Source organism: Primulina eburnea, chromosome 10 (assembly GCF_022965805.1).
Source record: "Primulina eburnea isolate SZY01 chromosome 10, ASM2296580v1, whole genome shotgun sequence".
NCBI classification, from domain to species: Eukaryota; Viridiplantae; Streptophyta; class Magnoliopsida; order Lamiales; family Gesneriaceae; genus Primulina; species Primulina eburnea.
This window is the reverse complement of record NC_133110.1, coordinates 33486261-33507341: the sequence shown is the minus strand read 5'-3', so window position 1 is coordinate 33507341 and position 21081 is coordinate 33486261. Positions and strand designations below refer to the sequence as shown.

Here is a 21081-nt window from a genome sequence, read left to right as displayed (position 1 = left end):
TTTTTATGTAAAACTACATGGTATCTAGATACGAACAGCTTGACTTCCTCTTCCGACAGTACCTCCTCATTGGTGACCACAAACCCGAGCTTGGGTGATGTGTCTCCACTTTTCATCACGTGTCATAAACTCAATGGTCGCAACTTTCTGTCTTGTTCGCAATCTGTTTTGAAGTTCATTTATAGTCACGGCGAAGAAGACTTTCTTAGGCGTGTACAATGGGCGAGGAAGCCTACGTGACGGGCCTCACATGGATTCCTTCGTCGCGGTGAAGCCTGCTTGCAACAATTTTTTTTACTTTTTTTTTAAAAAAAAGTTTTTTTACTTTTTTTTTAAAAAAAAGTTCTGATCAATCTAACCTTTTTAAATTATTAAAATTAATAATAAAAAATATTAAAATTTAAAATTAATAACAAAACATTTTTAAAATTTATAAAAGAGTAAATTGGATGATTTGTCTTCTGACCAAGAACCATTTGAAGCAAAAAAGCGGAGTGCTCCAAATATCGATAGCTTTGTTGTCATCTTGTCGTGAATAAAAATTGATAATGAGATTGGAAATTTCACCCATGGGTTCCTACGCTAGCTCAGTTAGCCTTATCATTCGATGATGGTGATGATGAAAAAGTAGAACACTTGTGCGCATAAAAAGCAAATAGTGAGTGAAATTTTATTAATTATTTGAAAGAAATTGGATTGTTTTTAGAACGAAAGTGGGAGAAATTTGATTTTCTGAAACTATAATTAAGTGAATTCATAGGGAGTAGGTCTGTTGTGAGACAGTCTCAAGCATCTTTTTCTGTGAGACGGGTCAACCCTACCGATATTCACTATAAAAAGTAATACTTTTTCATGGATGACCCAAATAAGATATCCGTCTCAGTTCGGACAATACGTTCTCGATCTTTTTTTCCTTTTGTAACCATATTTGTAGCTTGACTCTCCCATTTGAAGCAAAAAAGTGGAGTGCTCCAAAAATCGATAGCTTTGTTGTCATCTTGTCGTGAATAAAAATTGACCATGAGATGGGAAATTTTACCCATGGGTTCCTACTCTAGCTCAGTTAGCCTTATCATTCGATGATGGTCGTGATGAAAAAGTAGAACTCTTGTGCGCATAATAAACAAATTGTGAGTGAAATTTTATTAATTATTTGAAAGAAATTGGATTTTTTTTAGAACGAAAGTGGGAGAAATTTGATTTTCTGAAACTATAATTAAGTGAATTCATTGGGAGTAGGTTGGTCTCACGAATCTTTATTTGTGAGACGAGTCAAATCTACCGACCGTCTCACAAAATACGAATTGTGAAATCGTCTCATACAAGTTTTTTCCATTCATAAGAGATTGAAGAATATAACCATTATTAGCCGTTGGAGATTTTTATGCAATTTTTTTTTCCTATTTTTTTTATTTTTAAAGGCTAGTTGATCTTGGTCATTTATATACAGCAGACAAATCATCTAATTTACTCTTTTATATATTTTAAAAATATTTTGTTATTAATTTTAAATTTTTATTTTTTTATTATTAATTTTAATAATTTAAAACGGTTAGATTGGTTAGATCTTTTTTTTAAAAAAATATTAAAACAAAATATAAATGTTGCAGGCAGACTTCACCGTGACAAAGGAATCCATGTGAGGCCCGACACGTGGGCTTCCTCCCCCATTGTACACACCTAAGGAAGTCTTCTTCGCCGTGATTATAGATGAACATCAAAACAGATTGCGAACAAAGCAAAAAGTTACGACCATTGAGTTTATGACACATGATGAAAAGTGGAGACACATCACCCAGGGTCGGGTTTGTGGTCACCAATGAGGAGGTACTGTTGGAAGAGGGCGTCAAGCTATTCAAATTTAGATACCATGTAGTTTTATATAAGAAAGTATACGATGAATTAAATATTCATTTAGTGAACCGAGAAATACAACCCACACTTGTACAAATCAAATCAATAGATAACATAATTTAATCTTTAGTTTAAAACACAAAACAATAGATGAATATTTATCTAATAATTCAGATGCTCATCTTTATCTAATTTAGGATAAGTAGGTCTCTTGTGAGACGGTCCCACGAACTTTATCTGTGAGACGGTCAATTCTCCCGATATTCCAATAAAAAATAATATTTTTATCATAAAAAGTAGTACTTTTTCATGGATGACTTAAATAATAGATCCGTCTCACAAAATATGACCCATGAGACCGTCTCACACAAGTTTTTGTCATTTAGTATATTCAACATTTATTTTGGTCGCTTGGTATGAACATCGACCATGACCAAATCACCCGCATTCATAACATATTATAAAATTTGTCACTTTTAAAATAAAATATATCAAATCACCCTACTTAAACAAAGTATAATTTTCTTCAAATTTCAATAATTATCTTTATGATTACTGTAATCGGGCTAACTAATTATGTAAATAAATCTTAATAAAAAATCATCATTACTTAAATTAATTATAAACTATGAAAATAAAATAAAATTTCCTATTTGATTTCAGAAAATTTTATCAACAAAAAAGCGACTACAATGTATATGCACGTGACATCTAAATTATCACATGATATATGGAATGAGAAATAAAAAAATTTATTTTTTACTTTCCTCTATTATTTGACTCGATTTTCGAATACAATCGAATTAAAATTAGACTTGTCAAATTGGGTCAGGCCCGCTATAAAAATTGAGCGGGTTGGGTTGATAAAATAGCATACCGCTTTGAGGCAGGCCAAACGGGTTGAGTTTGTTTGGGTTGCGGGCCAAGACGGGGCAGACCTAAACGGGCCCGCCAAATTAGGATAAAATTTTATATTATTAATTTTATATAAAATTAGAATAAGTCTCCCGCGCCTCCATCACTCTCTTATCTTATTTCTTCCTAATTTTTCTACTGCGCCTCGCCTCCATCACTCACTTTGGTAAAATCTAAATTTATGTGCTAATGTAGAAGATCAAGATTGAATGGAATTTAATGAAAATTGACTTTATAATATTTGTTTAATTTTTTCATGTTTGTTTTAAGCACTTTACTTTTTATGGATTATGTTGTATGATTTCTAAATTTCTTATTTCAATGTTTTTAAGTATTTTATGAAACTATTTGACTGAAATATATTTTTTTCTATGTTTACTGTGATATTGTGTAGTGTTTTTTTTTTTTAAAAAATAAGCGGGTCGGCTCGCCTAGCCCGCGACCCATCCAGCCATTTAGAGGCCCGCCCCGCCTAATGGCGGGTGGCGGGCTGGCTCGTCCCGTCAGTCCGTTTTGACATGTCTAGTTAAAATAACTATGCAATTAGTAATGTTAAAAAAAAACTATGCAATTAGTATGGTTCAATTATTTAAATTTTTATGAAATAGTTAACAAAATAATTTTAATTAAATATTTTTAAAATTTTATTTTAAAAAACGACTTTCTAGTACACAGTCCATAGACGTGATATTTTTAAAAATAAAAATTGATCAAAGTTATTAACCCAAATCTTTCTCCTGTATGATTACGTCCATAAAACTTATTAGGAACCGTGGGGTGAACAAAATCTTGCCTAGCCTCAAATTGCCCAAAGCCCCAATCTTGATTATTTAACCTTCCATTGCTCCGTCGCCTGCTACCACCGTCCACGCCTTTGATCATCAGCGGATTGCTGCAGACCTTGATTCAACGAATTCTTCGTTGACGCTTTTAGCCCGATATGCAACTCAACTGTTGGTTATTCTCTCTCATACTTCGTGTTCTAATGGTCTTTTTTGCTTTATCACCGTAGTAATTCAAGTTAAATGGTTTTTGCTTAATGCTCGGTGTCTATTGCATCTATTGGAAGGATTCAATTTAAATGTTTTTTGTAATTGACATGAACACTTTTATATTGCACCCTAGGTGTTCGAGAAGTTGCTTAAACGATATATTTTGCTTAACTTTGACGTGTTTTCTGTTCTTCATATTACGTTTGATCTCATTCAACCGACTTTATCAATTAACGTGGTCAGTTTTTTTTGTTTTTCTTCGTCTTTTCACAAATTGGCTGTGTTTGAGAAGTTCATTTCACCCCTCTCGTTTTACTTTCTCTGGGTTTTGAATTTCATGGAATAATTTTAGTATTATTAGTTTTAAACTTCTGAGCATATTGAGTAATGTAAAACTCAGGATAAAGTCGATACATATTTATAGGCGACCTTCTAATATTGATACAGAGGTGTTGTTTTAGACTGTGCTCTAAATGGTGGTCGACCCGGTTGAGCCTTGACCGCTCCACCTTTGTCTAAGACGGCCTCTATAGACAGTCCAAGGCTATCCGACGGGCGAGCGGGCAGCGGAGGCGGTCGAGGAGGTAAATGATTTTAAAATCTTAGTCAACTGCCAAAGTCAAATAATTTTAGCAACTAGTCAAATTCAATTCCACCACCCGCCGCCGACGCCAGCGCCACATTAATTACCTTGTTAGTTTGTATTTATATATTTATTTGCACTTTGTATAGATTTTATTATATTGTATGAAGTTTTTTATGCATAAACATCATTTAATTATATATATTACATAAAAAATGATAATTTTTTGTAACTATATTGCATGATTATATGTAATTACTTATTAAAAATTGCTAAAAAAAATTCAACCGTCTAGGAAGAAGAGGCGGGAGGCGGTAACTGGCTTGACTGCCTCCCGCCTTTTACAACATTGGTTTTAGGTACCACATTGTGTAAAAGTGAAGTGATGTTTATGTTCCATATTCCTTAATATCATCATGTAATTGACATCATAGTAATTGCATCTCGCACTTCATAAACTGCTTACATCCTGATTTTGAATATCCGTTGATGGCATTTACAGGCCACCGACATGAACAAATCAAAGGATCCATTTGAGATTGCTTTTGAGGAACCAGAGGAATCACCACCAGATTCCCCTGTTGGTCTTGATGAGAATGAATCACAAACTTCATTGGGTCACATTCGTGGAGATGTTAATGCCAGTGCTAATATTCATACCTCACACGCGTCAACATCTTCAGCTGTAACAGTAGCCATAGGCACTGCCGGTCCAGTCGGAAAACCTAAGGAAGACGATGATGATGAGGAAGAAGAGAACATGGACGTTGAGCTCGGAAAGCTGCCATCTAGTGGCGATCCTGATAAAGTGGCTAAGATGCAGTGAGTTGAATTATTCTTTTTTTTTGTCATATCCTTTCTGTAGTGATGCTTTCTTGATGGGTTAGTTAATTGCCACTTGCAAGTGGTTCAATTGGCTGATTGTTTGTTATTTATAACATGTACTATTTGCATTACTTCGTTCCTTGTCTTGTTTTTAATTTCATCCGACATTCTAGGGCTCTTTTAGCTAAGTTTACGGATGAGCAAATGAGTCGGTACGAGTCATTTAGAAGATCTGGATTTCAGAAATCTAATATGAAACGGGTAAGAATCAACTTTTTCTTATTTCCATCCAAGCCAATACTTTTATCGCAAAACAGTTACGAGGACTGAGGGGCTTTTAGTTGTGCTGTTGGTGTTCGAAATAAGTGTCCAACTTCTGGTTTCATTTCTTTAGTGGCACCATTTTTGTCCGTATTTTGCAGCTGCTAACAAGCTTAATTGGAAGTGCAAAAATTTCAGTACCCATGACTATTGTTGTATCTGGAATAGCAAAAATGTTTGTTGGGGAGCTTATTGAAACAGGTATGTCAGTTTAACTTGCACTTATCCATATAAGATATAGAAATATTCCGGAGCTTTATCGTCGCCATGGATCCCTCTCATTGTGCCCATTTTCTAATTGAAGATTCAAATCATACGTGATGTTTCTATACCAAGTTAATCTTAATACCCCTCGGTTCTTTTTCAATCTCCTGGAAATTATTTCTCATCCTTGGGAAATTATAAGCTAAAATGTACATTGTTATTGTAGTAATGTGTTATGGAACGTTAATATTTATCTTGTAAGTTGTACTGAAACGCAATTGAATTGCAGCAAGAATGGTAATGTCAGAGAGAAAAGAGACTGGACCGATCAGGCCATGCCACATTAGAGAAGCATATAGAAGATTAAAACTTGAGGGCAAGATCCCAAAAAGATCAGTTCCAAGGCTTTTCCGATGACAGAATCTTGAAAGTACATTGCGCTAAACAGCGTTTTAAATTTCAATTTCCTCGTCAGTGAAATTTCTTATCCGGCATGAAAGCTCAAGATTTTGCATCTATATGTTCGTTTGGTGTTCTGTAGCACAAGCATAATTTTCACTTCTGGTAATTCCTTATGCTTCTTATTTTGAAGGGACTAGAAAACTTGTCATGAGAAATCTGTGTTTTGTATAAATCTGATTTATTTTTCTGGAACAGTTGTAATTTTTTTTGATTTTACATTTAAAAGCAAAGATTGTTGAACAAGATTGAAAGTTGGAAGTTGGCCGAATGTTAGATAGTAATTATGAAGGCGATTTTGAAAGTTGCATCTACCCTGCAAAAAATATTTATCATAGATCAATCCTAAATCTCCAAATAATCACCCTCTATTCTTGTTTGGTCTGGAAAGAGAATGTTATTTTGCTTGTTTGTGATAAGTTTGGTGTCTAGAGGCATACATGTATGCAACATAATTTCAATTTTAAATGATTAATTTGGTATCCAGAGGCATTTGTGTACATATATAACATAATTTCGATTTCAAATGATTAAATCACAATTTTAAACTTGCATCATATCTCTTATTTTAAAATTCGATAAGTAATCACAATATAAATATAGTAAATAAAAAATTAGAGATCTATGAAGAATACAATTTATAAAATGTGAATAATGACAAACCTCGAATATTGAACTATTGATAGGAGTATGTTTCTTGTGATACAGTCTCACGAAATTTTATCTGTGAGATGAATCAACTCTACCGATATTCATAATAAAAAGTAATACTCTTAGCATAAGAAGTAATATTTTTTCATGGATGATCCAAATGAGAGATTTGTCTAACAAAATACGATATCTATTTTGAAAATCGAGATCTTCTCCCTAAGTAAAAGAAAAAAATTATTGAACTAAAATGATATTCTACCGCACTCGATGCTTTATTTATTTATTTTTTTTAACAAAGCTTCTCAATTTTTTTAACAAAGTTATTTAGGATGAAATTCGTAATTTTCTTAATGAAGGGACTCAAATGTTCTAAATAAAAAGATTAAGGACCAAATTGGGTTATAGTTCTTTGCAATGTGGACTCTCCAGTAATACTCAAGCTAGGGTTGGTAGACGGCATTAAACATAAACCCGAGCCCCCTCTCCTGCCTCCTTTTCTCCGCCGCCGACCATGGTAGCTTTATCATTTTAGCTTCCTTTTCTATGCTTATTCTTTTGTAAATGGAATGATTAATCGGTGGATGCGTGTTGATTTACGTGTATGTGAACTTTATTTTTAAATCCACGAAGTTTAATGTACCGTAAGTAGTAAGTAGCTTTGGTATTCATTTGTATAGTATTGCTGGTTGGTGATTTAGCTTGAGTCAATCTGATCGGTAGTGTTTTTTAGCAGGCCTGAAATGGAATAAAGTGTTGTAGCGGTGGGTTTTACCTACTCAGTATTATATAGTTCTTAATTTTTATTCATTCGGTTGTTTTTTTAGACGTCTCTGGCTTGTTTTTATTAGAGATATTTGGTTGTTGCTATCTGGAATCATGAATTGAAAGATGGGTCATGTTCCGGCAGGCCATTTTGTGGAAAAAAACTTTGGATTTTCTACATATTGTTCATTTTATCTAGTTAGATGAATAAGGATGTCTCTGGTTCCTATCTCGGAGGCTTGGTTTTTTTATTACGACTTTATTGATTTGAATTTTTTTTGTTTCAGCGATATACTTTCAGTGTTCGTGTTTTGCCAAATTTGTTTGTTTCTTGATTATATGTATTATTTACTTGTAATTTGCTATATGCAGGTGAACGTTCCTAAGACTAAGAAGACTTTCTGTAAGTCAAAGGAGTGCAAAAAGCACACCTTGCACAAGGTTACCCAGTACAAAAAGGGAAAAGATAGCTTGGCTGTTCAAGGGAAGCGCAGATATGATCGTAAGCAGTCAGGTTATGGTGGCCAGACCAAGCCTGTCTTCCACAAGAAGGTGAAACATGCTCGCACTATATTATCATTAAGATATTGTTTACAATGGAAACAAGACCATATTATCAACATAGCTTGTGATAACCAAATATTTATAAAAGTACATTGAGTCATGATAACTATTGTTTTTAGGATACGAACAAATTTGATTCATTTGGAGTTCTAGTGGTTGATATCTTCTTTAGTGTCATTTTTGTTACTGGTTTATTATCTATTCCATCCAGGCAAAAACAACTAAGAAGATTGTGCTGAGGCTACAATGCCAGGGTTGCAAACATGTTTCTCAGCATCCGATTAAGGTTATTTTCTTGTTATTTGCGCTCACTTTTGTTTGTCATGTATACTCACAGGCAGTTAACCATGCAGAGGTGCAAGCATTTTGAGATTGGTGGAGATAAGAAGGGGAAAGGAACTTCTCTCTTTTAATGCTGTGAAATGGAACTTGAGACTCCTTGCTTTTGCTTTTATCTTCGTATTTATTGTTGCAATGGCCTTTTTGCTGTTTTTGGCTTAATCAGTAATGGAATTGACTCGCCATGTAACTTAGTTTTTGCTTTGGCAAAAGATTTAGTTTCTGATAAATTTGATTCAAATTTATTCTCTTCTCAGTTTTCACTTGGGTGAAGCTAATTAAATGGGGAAGCCTAACAGTTGCAGTCCTTTCATGTTAGTGATGAGTTTCATTCGTTTCGAATAAGATCTCGAGTTGGTTTGAATAACTAGGAATAAATAAGATTAATGTCGTAAGAACTTCCCTGTAATGAATTGCCTCAACCTTGACTTCAACTAGTTTATGCTCAATGTGAGCATAGGAACTGAAGATGGTGACAGAAGGGAAAACATAGAGACGACATCCAGGATGTGTGGCAGTTGTATAGAGATTTAGTAGATAACAATTTAAATTATACATAAAATATAAATTTAGAATTTTTTTGTTGGTCTCACGAATCTTTATCTGTGAGACGGGTCAATTCTACTGACATTCACAATAAAAAGTAATACTCTTAACATAAAAAATATTACTTTTTCATGGATGACTCAAATAAAAGATCTGTCTCACAAAATACGACCCGTGAGATCGTTTTACACAAGTTTTTGCCTATTTCGAAACTTTTAGACAATCTGAACAGATTGAATCGAATTTATTCATCAACTTTGGAATGAATTCAATTTTCATTTTATCCAAAAAAATTAATGCAGCAATTGTGATTCTCCGCAAAATTTCTTTCCATCATGTGAAAATTTCCCTCAAATGGGATGTGTGAAGGTAAAACCTTTGCATAAATGTCAAAAATTTCAGCTCTAACTTTACACTGATGCCATCGCATTTCACAAAAATTAAACAATACACATCAAACTTAAAAGAACATCATGAACTTGTGGCACAATCCTGGATATAGCGATGATCCTGATACAGATACTGTTCCCAAAGGGGCCTGTACCTGTCTATACTCCACTTTAGCCAAGGCTTAATGTAGCCATTAAAGTGAATCACAGCAGCAGTCTCGATCAAACGGTTATCAATATTCATGTCATGTCCCAATCCTAATATGTGCCATCGCCGATCAAGTTGTTCTGTCATTCCATAGAAAACTAAAAGGCCAGGAGGAAGAGTGCCAACCTTCCAGAGTGACTTGTCAGCATTTTCTTCTTGCCAATAATGGTATCTTGAAGTCACATTCGCCTTTCTCCAAGAAATCAAATCAAAAACGTTCATGCCAAACGCCCATCCACATGCTTGAGGATCGAATTTCGTGCTGATCAATGGGTTTGAAAAATTTAGGTAGTTAAAGAATCGGTGAAAAGCTTCGAGACAAGTTTCAACCGCTCCATTTACATTTCCGTGTAAATCTACTGAAAACAGAGGTACCAAATCCTTCTGAACAACAATGTCGTCTTCAAGGAAAACCACCTTCTCCAACTGAGGAAAAATCTCTGGGATGTAGAACCGAAGGTAGTTCAGTAAAGACTGGTTCTTTGGACTATGAAACTTCAGCTCAAGACTAGCGGCATCACGAATTTGTTTTACTACAGGAGAATATGATGCATTCAACCAAGTGAAATCTTCGAGAGACTGAACTTCTATGGCAGCACCTTTGAAATCATTACTGAGGAACCAAGCCTGAATCGCCCCGTATGTTACTCCATTTGTGACAATATGAAAAACAAGTTGTTTTGGATGTTCGGCATTAGAAACAGTAGAATTGACAACGACTGAAACGGCCATCAGATTGTCTGAAAATATACAAAAGTGGTAAAGATTTATGTCCGTCAGTCGTGGCGAGTTCTTGCTCTCCTCTGCAAGAACCTGCATAGACTTGATCTGAAGCCAATCAGCAGTGAGTCTAATCTCAATGCAATGAATATTCTTGGGTAGTGATTCGACAGCCAGTTGTCCATACACTGAGCTCTGAACAGTCACGGCACTTGCATGTTCTTCAAGGGCTTGAATATGAGACTTCATTGTCGTTATTGTAGTTGCAATATCGTAATGGGCATCCTGTGCTTTAAAAAAGATGGAAGATAAACTTTTGATGATTGGTTCGGCTTCCTCCAGAGATACAGGCTCATCTCTCTTTGCAGCCTCGGACAGCACAGATTGGCAACTTCTTATTTTTGAACTAAGCTCCCAAGCAAGACGAAGGTCATTATGCTCCTTTGCGATAATAACATAAGCTTTGGCAAGGGTCATTTGCTCTGCCAATTGTCTGGCATATGATCTAGAACTTGTCATTTCTTCGGTAAAATTTTGATTCTTATGAATCATGCGGCCACTCACAGTATTTGTCTCCTGAAAAACAAGGAGGTGTGTATTTATTAACTTACGAGTCTTTAAATCATAGACAGTGCCATTTGATTTCCGAAAAACAAGTAAAACAAGCTAAGAACAAGAGGGTCCAATTCAAGCATAACCATATTATTGATTTTAAAGAACAAAAAATATTAAATTAATGGCTCAGCCTGCAAGTTTGACCCGACAAATGACATGGTACGCAAGCATGTTGAATGCTCTCTTCCTAATAATGGAGACTCAAATTCGGAAATATATATGTTAAATATGCAAACTCAGTGGCTGGTTCAGGCTCTATTTGGAGGCAAAAAAAACTTTTTCTTGATAAAGGTCCAAATTTCATACAGAACACATTAAGGGCTTGCAATAATAGGACCAACAAAAAATACTCACATGAAGCATAAAAGTGATAAGAATATGAAAATATAATGATGTGTCGTTACAGGATAAATAAGGCAGTATTTCATTCATGCTGAACAAGATAACAAATAAGGTGTCGAATGTTCTCTTCCCTTCTTGTCCTAGCGATGCAAATTTGCATAATTCTAGCCATATTCAGGTACCAAATAGAAACCAAATAAACTGGCTTCTTATGTCACATAAGAATGTGTATTCTTAAGCAGCAAAAATGTGCACTAGTTCAGTTCCTCTTACTTAAGATGTTTCTTGCTAGTTGGCTAAGTGTACTTGTATCCAATCAACGCTTTCAATTTCATATTGAGTGAAATCTTGACTAAAAGTACTACGCTCCATTAACCTACAAATGATTTTTGGCCTCAATGTTAACAACCACAAAACTAACCATTTATGAGAGATCGATCTAACATAGCAAAGGGGACTGATCCAAATTCCTGGCTACACGGACGACAATGGTTCATATGCACACAAGCTGCATTGAAAGTTATTTATATGGTGAATGAGACTAGAATACTCTTGTAAATAATTTGAAAACCTACTTTTCCAGTCTAGAAATTAACAATACCTTCCCTTAATTGACTATTATTTCAACCAAAAATCACAGCTCTCTTAAGGATTCTGCCTCCATGGAATCCACATATAAAACAGTCTTCCCAAATCTACAGATAACAAGTCTTGATTCTCGCAAAGCTCGTCCTAGTAATCACTTCGTCTAAAACCGCATTAATTATTAAGAATTCGACATAGAGGATCATAAAAAGGATGCAACATCAAAATAACTATACAAATCATACAATCCAAATAACAAAACCAGAAACAATAAGACCCATAATAATTATCATGGAAATTGCATTTTTAGACCAATCTTACCAGAACCGGCTGTTCCAAGTGATTTTCATCACGATGGTTATGCTGAACAATGAACAAAAGAAAACCAGCAAACAAAATGGTCAACAGAAGTGCCCACCATGACAGCCTACTCCGTATAGGGCGGCGATAGCTGGCAACCCGCCGCCGCATCCTTCACCGGAATCTTCCACAATTCAGTGCCGCATCAAGAAAACAAGACAGCCCATGAATCATATTGAATCAAACCAACAACAAAAAGACGAAGACTTATCCTTCACCTTCAAATCAATATTCTTGAAAAAAACCCTTTATCAATTCGATATCAGAATCAAGAAATCGAAGAAAACCTCATGCACGAGACTCGATCAAGATAGGCGGCAGAACAAAAATCTGGTTGCCTCCAAGCGTCTGCCCATGCGATTGAAATGTGAGAAACTAATAACTAGAGAAGCCCCGTGCCTCACATGCGTTGCATAAACGGTGTCGAATGTGGGGATGATTAAGGACGACAGTGAATATTGGCTTTGATATCAAGAACATTCATAATCAAGCAGAACATGGCAGTTTTTTGGCAAAAGTGGAAGCTGGAGTGTGATATGAACATGTGCTAGTTTTATTTATTTAAAATATATTTATTTATTAATATAAAAAAAATTACTTATGAATTTTATTTATGAAAGACACTATTTATTTGGTACTAAATTTAGTGATATTAAATTTCAAGTATTTAAGTTAATTCAACATATTTATTTAATTAGTTAATATTTTTTAAAAATACATTACAATGATTTCCAATATCAATAAATAATCAAACTTAAAATAATTTAATTTCTTTTAAATATTTTTTTATATAAAAATATATAAAATTTTCTTTTGACAATATGTCTAACAAAAACTAAATAAAACAATTATTTGTACCTGAAAATAAAGAACAAGTATGTTAAAATATATTTGATTGATGTAACTTATAAGATTATAATATATTTAATTTATTATAATTATCTATATATCCGTTGATAAAATAAAATAAATGAGGTTAATAATTTTGATAAATATAATTTTAAATTTTACGAGATTTTGTGACTGAAATCCGAAAAATAAATAATCGATATTAATAATTTTGATAAATTATTGTTAGCAATAAAAATATGTTTTAAAAAGTTCAAATAAAAAGAAAAACATATAGATAAGAAAAGAATGAAAATTAATGTTTATATTGACATTATTTTAATAAAAATGAAAGTGAGTGTGTGAATTTGATATATTTCCATTTAAATATGCATCCAACTATTTACGTTGAATCAAGAACCTTTTTTTGACATTTTATAGTTGTATTTTAGGCTTTAGTTCTCGTTTTATGTAGAGTTATCTATTGCAATTTTTAATATTTTTACATTTTTATAAAATTTTTAAAAGTCAAGTTTGAATATAATAATTTTTTAAAATTCTAAAAAAGTTTATCTTGGATATAACTAAATTAGAGTATGTAAAAATCTTTAAATACTTGTAAACTTTTAAAATATACTAAAGTCATTAAAATCTAACACCAATACATCCCTCAATATTTCGAAACAATCAGAAAGCAAAAAAAAAAAAAAAAGTCAATAGAAATGACTTTATCCTATCAAGAACTCAAGATTCAAAATATCCCTGCACTTTATTAATTTCTTGCGCATTGAACTGTCATTCTTTCTTCAAGAATCGTCTCCGAATCTGCCTAATACTTTGAAATTCTTGAAAAAGTCTATCAAATCTTTTACACTTAGATACATTAACGCAAATTAAACTAACTTGTAAACATTAATTCTCATATGGGGAAAATAAAGAAAACAAACCAGCCAACTCCTCTGGACTATGTTTGTAAACATCAACATCGCTGATTTAGATGTACTTGGCCGGCTGGTTAATGATCTTCCTGTTCAAATAGTCCTTGATGAGTTCATCTTCTCTCGGGGAGAAGCGAAAACCCGGGGAAAGATGGATTCCTACATATGATCCATCTGTAATTATTCTGTGATAATTAACAGATTGGTTGTTTATCCCCATATTTATTTCATAATAACATATGTATATTTGAAGTTTTCCAAAAAGAAATATGCCCTGATCTACACCAATACATTGAAGAATTGGATAATGTGTAAACCAAGTGTTTTTTCCATCAAAATGACCATCAACAAAAAAGGATTCACCATTACACATTGAAAATTTGGAAGGATTCCACGACGGTTTTCATCCTGTCCTTAATCTTGTCCCATCCCCTCTCGTTCGCCCCTGTTGTCAACGTGTAGAACTTCCCTGCATGTACATATGTTGTCGAGGAAATTAAGAGTCCGGGAATCCAAGTCTCAATCTAAGACATCCAAAAAAGATTAATGTTGTCGGCAAATAGGCAAATAGGAAATGCATTAAATGCATTTCTGTGATGATACGTTGAAATTTCAGATGATGCGTGGTTGGCTATGCAATTTCGTGGAAAGTTAAACGCGTATTCTCACGGTCAAGAGGCTCTATAAATAGAGCTCTCCTCTTCATTCTGAAATCATCTCTTCTTCGATTTTTCTCTCATCTTATAAGCATTTGAGTGCTTAGTTCTATAATATTTGTGAGGTGTTTTGTTCTCCTGTATTAAGAGAGTGTGTGTTCTCTTTAGAAACACAGTGAGTGAGTTGTACACCACAAAATATTATAGTGGAATTCTTTTCATCTTGCCCGTGGTTTTTACCGCAATAATTTTTAGGGGTTTTTCACGTAAATCTCGGTGTCCAGTTTATTCTTTATTTTCGGGTTTTTAATATCTCAAATTCCGCACGTGGGACCAACAAGTGGTATCAGAGCCTTGGTTTAAAATTTCTTAAAATTCTGCGGTTATCTTAACTGCGGTTCTCGGAGAAGAAAGCCGGCGCAAGAATAAAGAAGACAGGTTGGTAACTTCAAAGCAGGCAGAGGCTTTACCGATGATAAGAGGAAGAGTTATGGACCGTGACTCCAGTGGGAGTCAAAGACGAGGTAGATCAAAGTCAAGAAGTAAGAAGAAAAATATTTACTGCTTTAAATGTGGCGGTAAAGGGCACTTCAAGAAAGAGTGTACGAGTATCGATAAAAGCTCTCAAGGAAATGTGGCCAGTACTTTAGGCAGTGGTGAAATATTATTTAGCGAAGCAGCAACTGTTGCAGAAGGTAGGCACAAATTTTGTGATACATGGATTATGGATTCAGGAGCGACGTGGCACATGACGTCTCGGAGAGAATGGTTCGATCATTATGAACCAGTCTCAGGAGGATATGTATTCATGGGAAATGATCACCTTGGAAATCACTGGGGTCAGTACTATCAAAATAAAGATGTTTGATAGCACCATTCGCACCATACAGGAGGTACGACATGTGAAAGGACTGATGAAAAATCTTTTGTCCTTGGGGCAATTGGATGACATCGGGTGCAAAATTCGGATCGAGAACGGGATCATGAAAATTTTGAAGGGAGCGCTTGTGGTTATGAAGGCGGAAAAAGTTGCTGCAAATCTGTATGTATTTTTGGGAGAAATATACAAAGAGGCAGAACTAACTGTTGCATCAATTGGTTCAGGAGAAGAATTAACAGTGTTATGGCATAGAAAGCTCGGGCATATGTCAGAACGAGGGTTGAAAATTTTCTCAGAACGGAAGCTGCTGCCGGGACTGACAAAAGTGTCACTACCCTTTTGTGAGCACTGTGTTACAAGTAAACAACACAGATTAAAGTTTGGCACTTTTACTGCCAGGAGCAAAAGCATATTGGAGCTGATTCATTCGGATATTTGGCAAGCACCGGTCGTATCCCTAGGAGGAGCGAGATACTTTGTCTCGTTCATTGATGATTTCTCTAGGAGATGTTGGGTGTATCCAATCAAGAAGAAATCAGATGTTTTCCAGGTCTTCAAAGATTTCAAAGCACGGGTTGAACTTGATTCAGAAAAGAAAATCAAGTGTATGAGGACTGACAATGGAGGAGAATATACCAGTAACGAGTTTGATGCATATTGTCAACATGAGGGCATCAAGAGACAGTTCACGACGGCTTACACACCTCAACAAAATGGAGTGGCGGAGCGGATGAACAGGACCTTGTTGGACAGAACAAGAGCTATGTTGCGGACTGCAGGTCTAGAAAAGTCATTTTGGGCAGAAGAAGTCAAAACCGCTTGTTATATTATCAATCGTTCTCCTTCAGTGATAATTGATCTTAAAACTCCGATGGAGATGTGGACTGAGAAGTCGACAGATTATTCTCATTTGCATACATTTGGAAGTCCGGTGTACGTTCTGTACAATGAGCAAGAAAGATCAAAGTTGGATTCGAAATCCAGAAAATGTATCTTCTTGGGTTATGCTGATGGAGTAAAGGGGTTTCGCTTGTGGGATCCTAATGTTCACAAGCTTGTCATCAGCAGGGATGTTATCTTCGAGGAAGATAAAGTAAAGGGAGACAAAGGCACACCGAATTCAGAAACTACTATTTTTTAGGTGGAAAATAAACGGACGAAGGTCAAGTTTCTTGTGAAGCAGTACCAGAGCACGAAGAACAAGAACATGTTGAGTCTGAGGTTTCCAATGTGAGGCAGTCAACTCGACAGAAGACCACCAGGTTGGCTTTCAGATTATGTCACTGAAAGCAACATTGCATATATTCTATTATCAGAGGATGGTGAGCCATCGAGTTTCCACGAGGCTACTTAAAGCTCGGATGTATCCTTGTGGATGATAGAAATGCAAGAAGAGTTGGAGGCATTAGACAGGAATAAAACTTGGGATCTTATTACACTACCACGAGGGAGGAAAGCCATTGGAAACAGATGGGTCTATAAGATCAAGCATGATGACAATAACCAAGTGGAGCGGTATCGTGCTAGATTGGTGGTAAAAGGGTATGCTCAGAAAGAAGACATTGGGTTCAATGAGATATTTTCTCCTGTGGTCGACTTACAACAGTCAGAGTAGTGTTGGAATTGTGTACAGTGTTTGACCTACATCTAGAACAGCTAGATGTGAAAACAGCATTTCTTCATGGAGATCTTGAAGAAAAATTCTATATGCTCCAGCCAGAAGGTTTTGCGGAAAAAGGCAAAGAGAACTTGGTTTGCAGGTTGAACAAATCTCTGTATGGTCTCAAACAGGCGCCGAGGTGTTGGTACAAGAGATTTGATTCCTATATCATGAGCCTTGGATACAACAGACTGAGTGCAGACCCTTGTACGTATTTCAAGAGGTCTGGTGATGATTATATTATTTTGCTGTTGTATGTGGACGACATTTTGGTAGCAGGCCCCAACAAAGATCAGGTCCAAGGATTGAAGGCACAGTTGGCTAGGGAATTTGATATGAAGGACTTGGGACCAACAAACAAGATTCTAGGGATGCAAGTTCACCGAGATAGAAGTAACAGAAAGATTTGGCTTTCACAGAGAAATTATTTGAAGAAAGTCTTGCAACGCTTCAACATGCAAGATAGTAAGCCAGTCTCGACCCCTCTTCCTGTTAACTTCAAGTTATCCTCCGAGATGTGTCCTAGCAGTGAAGCAGAGAGGATGGAGATGTCTCGAGTACCGTATGCATCAGCAGTGGGAAGTTTGATGTTCGCCATGATCTGTACGATACCGGACATTGCTCAAGCAGTGGGAGCAGTTAGTCGATATATGGCGAATCATGGAAGAGAGTATTGGAGCACTGTTAAGAGGATCCTTAGATGCATTAAAGGTACCTCGAATGTTGCATTATGTTATGGATGATCGGATTTTATACTCAGGGGCTATGTCGATTCAGATTATGCAGGTGATCCTGATAAAAGAAAATCTACTACTGGTTATGTGTTTACACTGCAGAGGGAGCAGTAAGCTGGGTTTCAAAATTGCAAACAGTTGTGGCGTTATATACAACGGAGGCAGAATATATGGCAGCTACTCAAGCTTGCAAGGAGGCAATATGGATTAAAAGGTTATTGGAGGAGATCAGGCACAAACAAGAGAATGTTCCTTTGTTTTGTGATAGTCAGAGTGCCTTGCACATCGCAAGGAATCCAGCCTTTCATTCCAGGACGAAACACATTGGAGTACAATTTCATTTTGTTCGAGAAGTAGTAGAAGAAGGAAGCGTGGATATGCAGAAGATCCATACGAAAGATAACACAGCTGATTTTCTGACCAAGCCAGTGAACACTGATAAGTTTGAGTGGTGTAGATTCTCAAATGGCCTAGCAGAAACGTAAGCAGCAGGTAATGGTAAGATTGAAAGGATGTGTGGAGATGTGTTTGATTTTCAATCAAATCTCCAAGTGGGAGAAATGTCGGCAAATAGGCAAATAGGAAATGCCTTAAATGCATTTCCTGTGATGATAAGGCACGTTGAAAATTCAGATGATGCGTGGTTGGCTATGCAATTTCGTAGAAAGTTTGAATACGCGTTTTTAACGCGTATTCACACGGTCAAGAAGCTCTATAAATAGAGCTCCCACCTTCATTATGAAATCATCCTTTCTTCGAGTTTTCTCTCATCTTATAAGCATTTGAGTGCTTAGTTCTATAATATTTGTGAGGTGTTTTGTTCTCCTGTATTAAGAGAGTGTGTGTTCTCTTTGGAAACACAGTGAGTGAGTTAGTTGTACACCACAAAATATTATAGTGGAATTCTTTTCATCTTGCCCGTGGTTTTTATCCTAATAATTTTTAGGGATTTTTCACGTAAATCTCGGTGTCCAGTTTATTCTTTATTTTCGAGTTTTTACTATCTCAAATTCCGCACGTGAGACCAACAAATGTTTCATTCATATACCATTTCCAATACATATTGCACTAAGAGCATGTCGATTGTAATTTGGAGCTTGCGCGATGAATTCAATTGTGCTCGTGCTGTGGGATTACCAGATAAAAATCAATCATTAAATAGATACTCAAACTAGTAAACAATGTAAGCACGTGTGCATGTGTAAAATATAGACACAACTATAAGAAAATGGCAACTGATCTCCAGCCAGAACCAAAAAAATCAGAATTATTTAATACATGCGTGCAGATTGGGTAAAGGTATAGAGTTGAATGACAAAGAGAATGTTTTCTCGTTTGAAAAATCATATATAGTCGAGAGTTTCTGTGGAACATTGCAACTTTGAACTGTAAGAATGTCAGCAAGCCTTCAAGATAACAGTAAATAAACCAGGTATAAAAACCCCGTTTTGTGGTGCCTTGGTATATGCAATTAGAAAATCTTGATAATTGTGCAATGACAAAATTAATCTTTTATACACATTTCAAGAATATAATGTATCTCCTATATTAATTTTATCAAATAACTCCTCTTTATACTACATTTAAATTTTTATCCTTTTAATATTTTTCTCTCTACATTTTTTCCAATGATTTTATTGCAATTTTGTTATTATATTTTTATTGCAATTTTTAATTAAGCAATAAATTATAGTGTTACAAAAAGATTATGAATAATTTATAACTATATGTGCAATAATAGAATAAATAACTAACATATTTTATGGGTTTTTTAACAAATAATTGAAAGTAAAGAGTTTAATTTTGATTTTAAAAGATAATACGATTTCAAAAAAATATGAAAAAATAATCTATAACGAATATATATGTTATAGGCATAATTATTTTATTAAATTGTATAACTAAAAATTACATGTATTGCTTGTAAAATCAATCATCAATCAAAATTTTGAATATGTTCTCTTTTCATGAGAAATAAAAAGACTCTAAGTTATTTTCTAGTATAAAAACATAACGAATATATATGTTATAGGCATAATTATTTTATTTTGTATAACTAAAAAAGTACATGTATTATTTGTAAAATCAATCATCAATCAAAATTTTGAATATGTAAATCATGAAAAGAGATTATGAGAAATAAAAAGACTCTAAGTTATTTTCTAATGTAAAAACACAACGAATATATATGTTATAGGCATAATTATTTTATTAAATTATATAACTAAAAAATTACATGTATTGCTTGTAAAATCAATCATCAATCAAAATTTTGAATATGTAATTCATGAAAATAGATTGAATGAGAAATAAAAAGAAACTAAGTTATGTTCTAGTGTAAAAACAATATATGATATAATCCTTATGATAAATATAATTATAATGATCATTGATTAACATTTGTCAAAGTATCATAATTTTTACATATGATATTTAATATCTTTATTTAATTATTTTGAAATCAAACTAATTAATTCAATAGATACAAAATAACTTTTTTATGAAAGTTTATTTCTTTTATTATATTTCAAATTTTAATGGTGAAAATCATACCAATAGTTTAAAATCTATATTTAATAATTAATATATTTGTTTATTTAAATTTAACATATGATCTTATTTGAATGTGCATTTCTTTACATATGTTGATTTATTTATTATTTTAAAACTTATTTAACAAAAAATTAATAGTCATCAATGTTAGTCTACGAAAGATCTATATATAGAAGTTATTACCCATGATATAGAATTGTAAAAATAGAAAGTAAAAAAATTCTTTATGAGGTTGAATTAAATATTATATTATGAATTATATTTTACTATCAATATTACTATTTCATATGTTTTAATGTTGTTTTTATGAGTTAGTCACAGTGATCTTAAATTAATAATTATTTGTCTTTAGTATGCTTCGCTTTTGTAGATTAGATTTATACATTGATAAAATTCATAATTTAGTTGATTTTTAGGTTATTATAGTTTGAATATATAATTTTTTTTTAAAAAAAATTGTTTCTGTTCATTTTGTTCTATATATTATATTAATTACAATTTATTATATAACATAAAATCAACAGCTTGAAATTTAATTTAGGAAAAATTTTGAAAGTACGTTATATAAGTTCTTATAAATCGTCTAATATGATAAAAA

The 21081-nt window shown here is 34.0% G+C and overlaps 3 protein-coding genes across 19 annotated transcripts in view; 2 read left to right on the top strand and 1 right to left on the bottom strand.

The window, feature by feature from the left end:
- The window catches only part of LOC140803309 (transcription initiation factor TFIID subunit 11-like), a 43154-nt gene extending 36694 nt beyond the window's left edge, over positions 1-6460 (top strand). For 4 of the 13 annotated variants that reach the window (XM_073159129.1, XM_073159131.1, XM_073159130.1 and 1 more), the window contains 4 exons: positions 4847-5166; positions 5343-5430; positions 5592-5691; positions 5984-6460. In XM_073159129.1, the coding sequence (XP_073015230.1) occupies positions 4847-5166; positions 5343-5430; positions 5592-5691; positions 5984-6111 (636 nt within the window). In that variant the 3' untranslated portion in view covers positions 6112-6460. Of the gene's footprint in view, positions 1-3536; positions 3727-4161; positions 4346-4846; positions 5167-5342; positions 5431-5591; positions 5692-5983 lie in introns of those variants that run through there. The other 9 variants (XM_073159138.1, XM_073159132.1, XM_073159135.1 and 6 more) reach the window with 7 other exon arrangements.
- A 731-nt stretch (positions 6461-7191) lies between these two features.
- Positions 7192-8699, top strand: LOC140803907 (large ribosomal subunit protein eL42). 2 transcript variants are annotated; one of them, XM_073159750.1, is made up of 4 exons: positions 7192-7318; positions 7939-8118; positions 8342-8416; positions 8484-8699. In XM_073159750.1, exons 1-4 carry the CDS (start codon positions 7316-7318, stop codon positions 8541-8543), a joined length of 318 nt encoding a protein of 105 aa, XP_073015851.1. In that variant the 5' UTR covers positions 7192-7315; the 3' UTR covers positions 8544-8699. The 2 variants fall into 2 exon arrangements, with proteins under 2 accessions (XP_073015851.1, XP_073015850.1); XM_073159749.1 differs by lacking the exon at positions 7192-7318 and adding an exon at positions 7371-7403.
- A 621-nt stretch (positions 8700-9320) lies between these two features.
- Positions 9321-12755, bottom strand: LOC140803308 (hexosyltransferase GAUT11-like). 4 transcript variants are annotated; one of them, XM_073159126.1, is made up of 4 exons: positions 12196-12323; positions 11891-12037; positions 11711-11797; positions 9321-10908 (listed from the first exon to the last, which is right to left on the bottom strand). In XM_073159126.1, the coding sequence occupies exons 3-4, from the start codon at positions 11711-11713 to the stop codon at positions 9487-9489; spliced, it is 1425 nt and encodes a 474-aa protein (XP_073015227.1). In that variant the 5' UTR covers positions 11714-11797; positions 11891-12037; positions 12196-12323; the 3' UTR covers positions 9321-9486. The 4 variants fall into 4 exon arrangements, with proteins under 4 accessions (XP_073015227.1, XP_073015226.1, XP_073015228.1 ...); XM_073159125.1 differs by lacking the exons at positions 11711-11797; positions 11891-12037 and adding an exon at positions 12522-12755 and having other exon boundaries at positions 12196-12358; XM_073159127.1 differs by having other exon boundaries at positions 11711-12037.
- Positions 12756-21081: the final 8326 nt, after the last annotated feature.

Bases quoted from the DNA above. Each gene is read 5' to 3' on its own strand.
- LOC140803907 (XM_073159749.1), top strand. From the start codon at position 7,371: ATGATTAATCGGTGGATGCGTGTTGATTTACGT. The intron at 8,119-8,341 runs GTGAAACATGCT...TATTCCATCCAG, and splicing joins AGCCTGTCTTCCACAAGAAG to GCAAAAACAACTAAGAAGAT. The intron at 8,417-8,483 runs GTTATTTTCTTG...TTAACCATGCAG, and splicing joins TTTCTCAGCATCCGATTAAG to AGGTGCAAGCATTTTGAGAT.
- LOC140803308 (XM_073159123.1), bottom strand. From the start codon at position 12,345: ATGCGGCGGCGGGTTGCCAGCTATCGCCGCCCTATACGGAGTAGGCTG. The intron at 10,909-12,195 runs GTAAGATTGGTC...CTTGTTTTTCAG, and splicing joins ACTTGGAACAGCCGGTTCTG to GAGACAAATACTGTGAGTGG.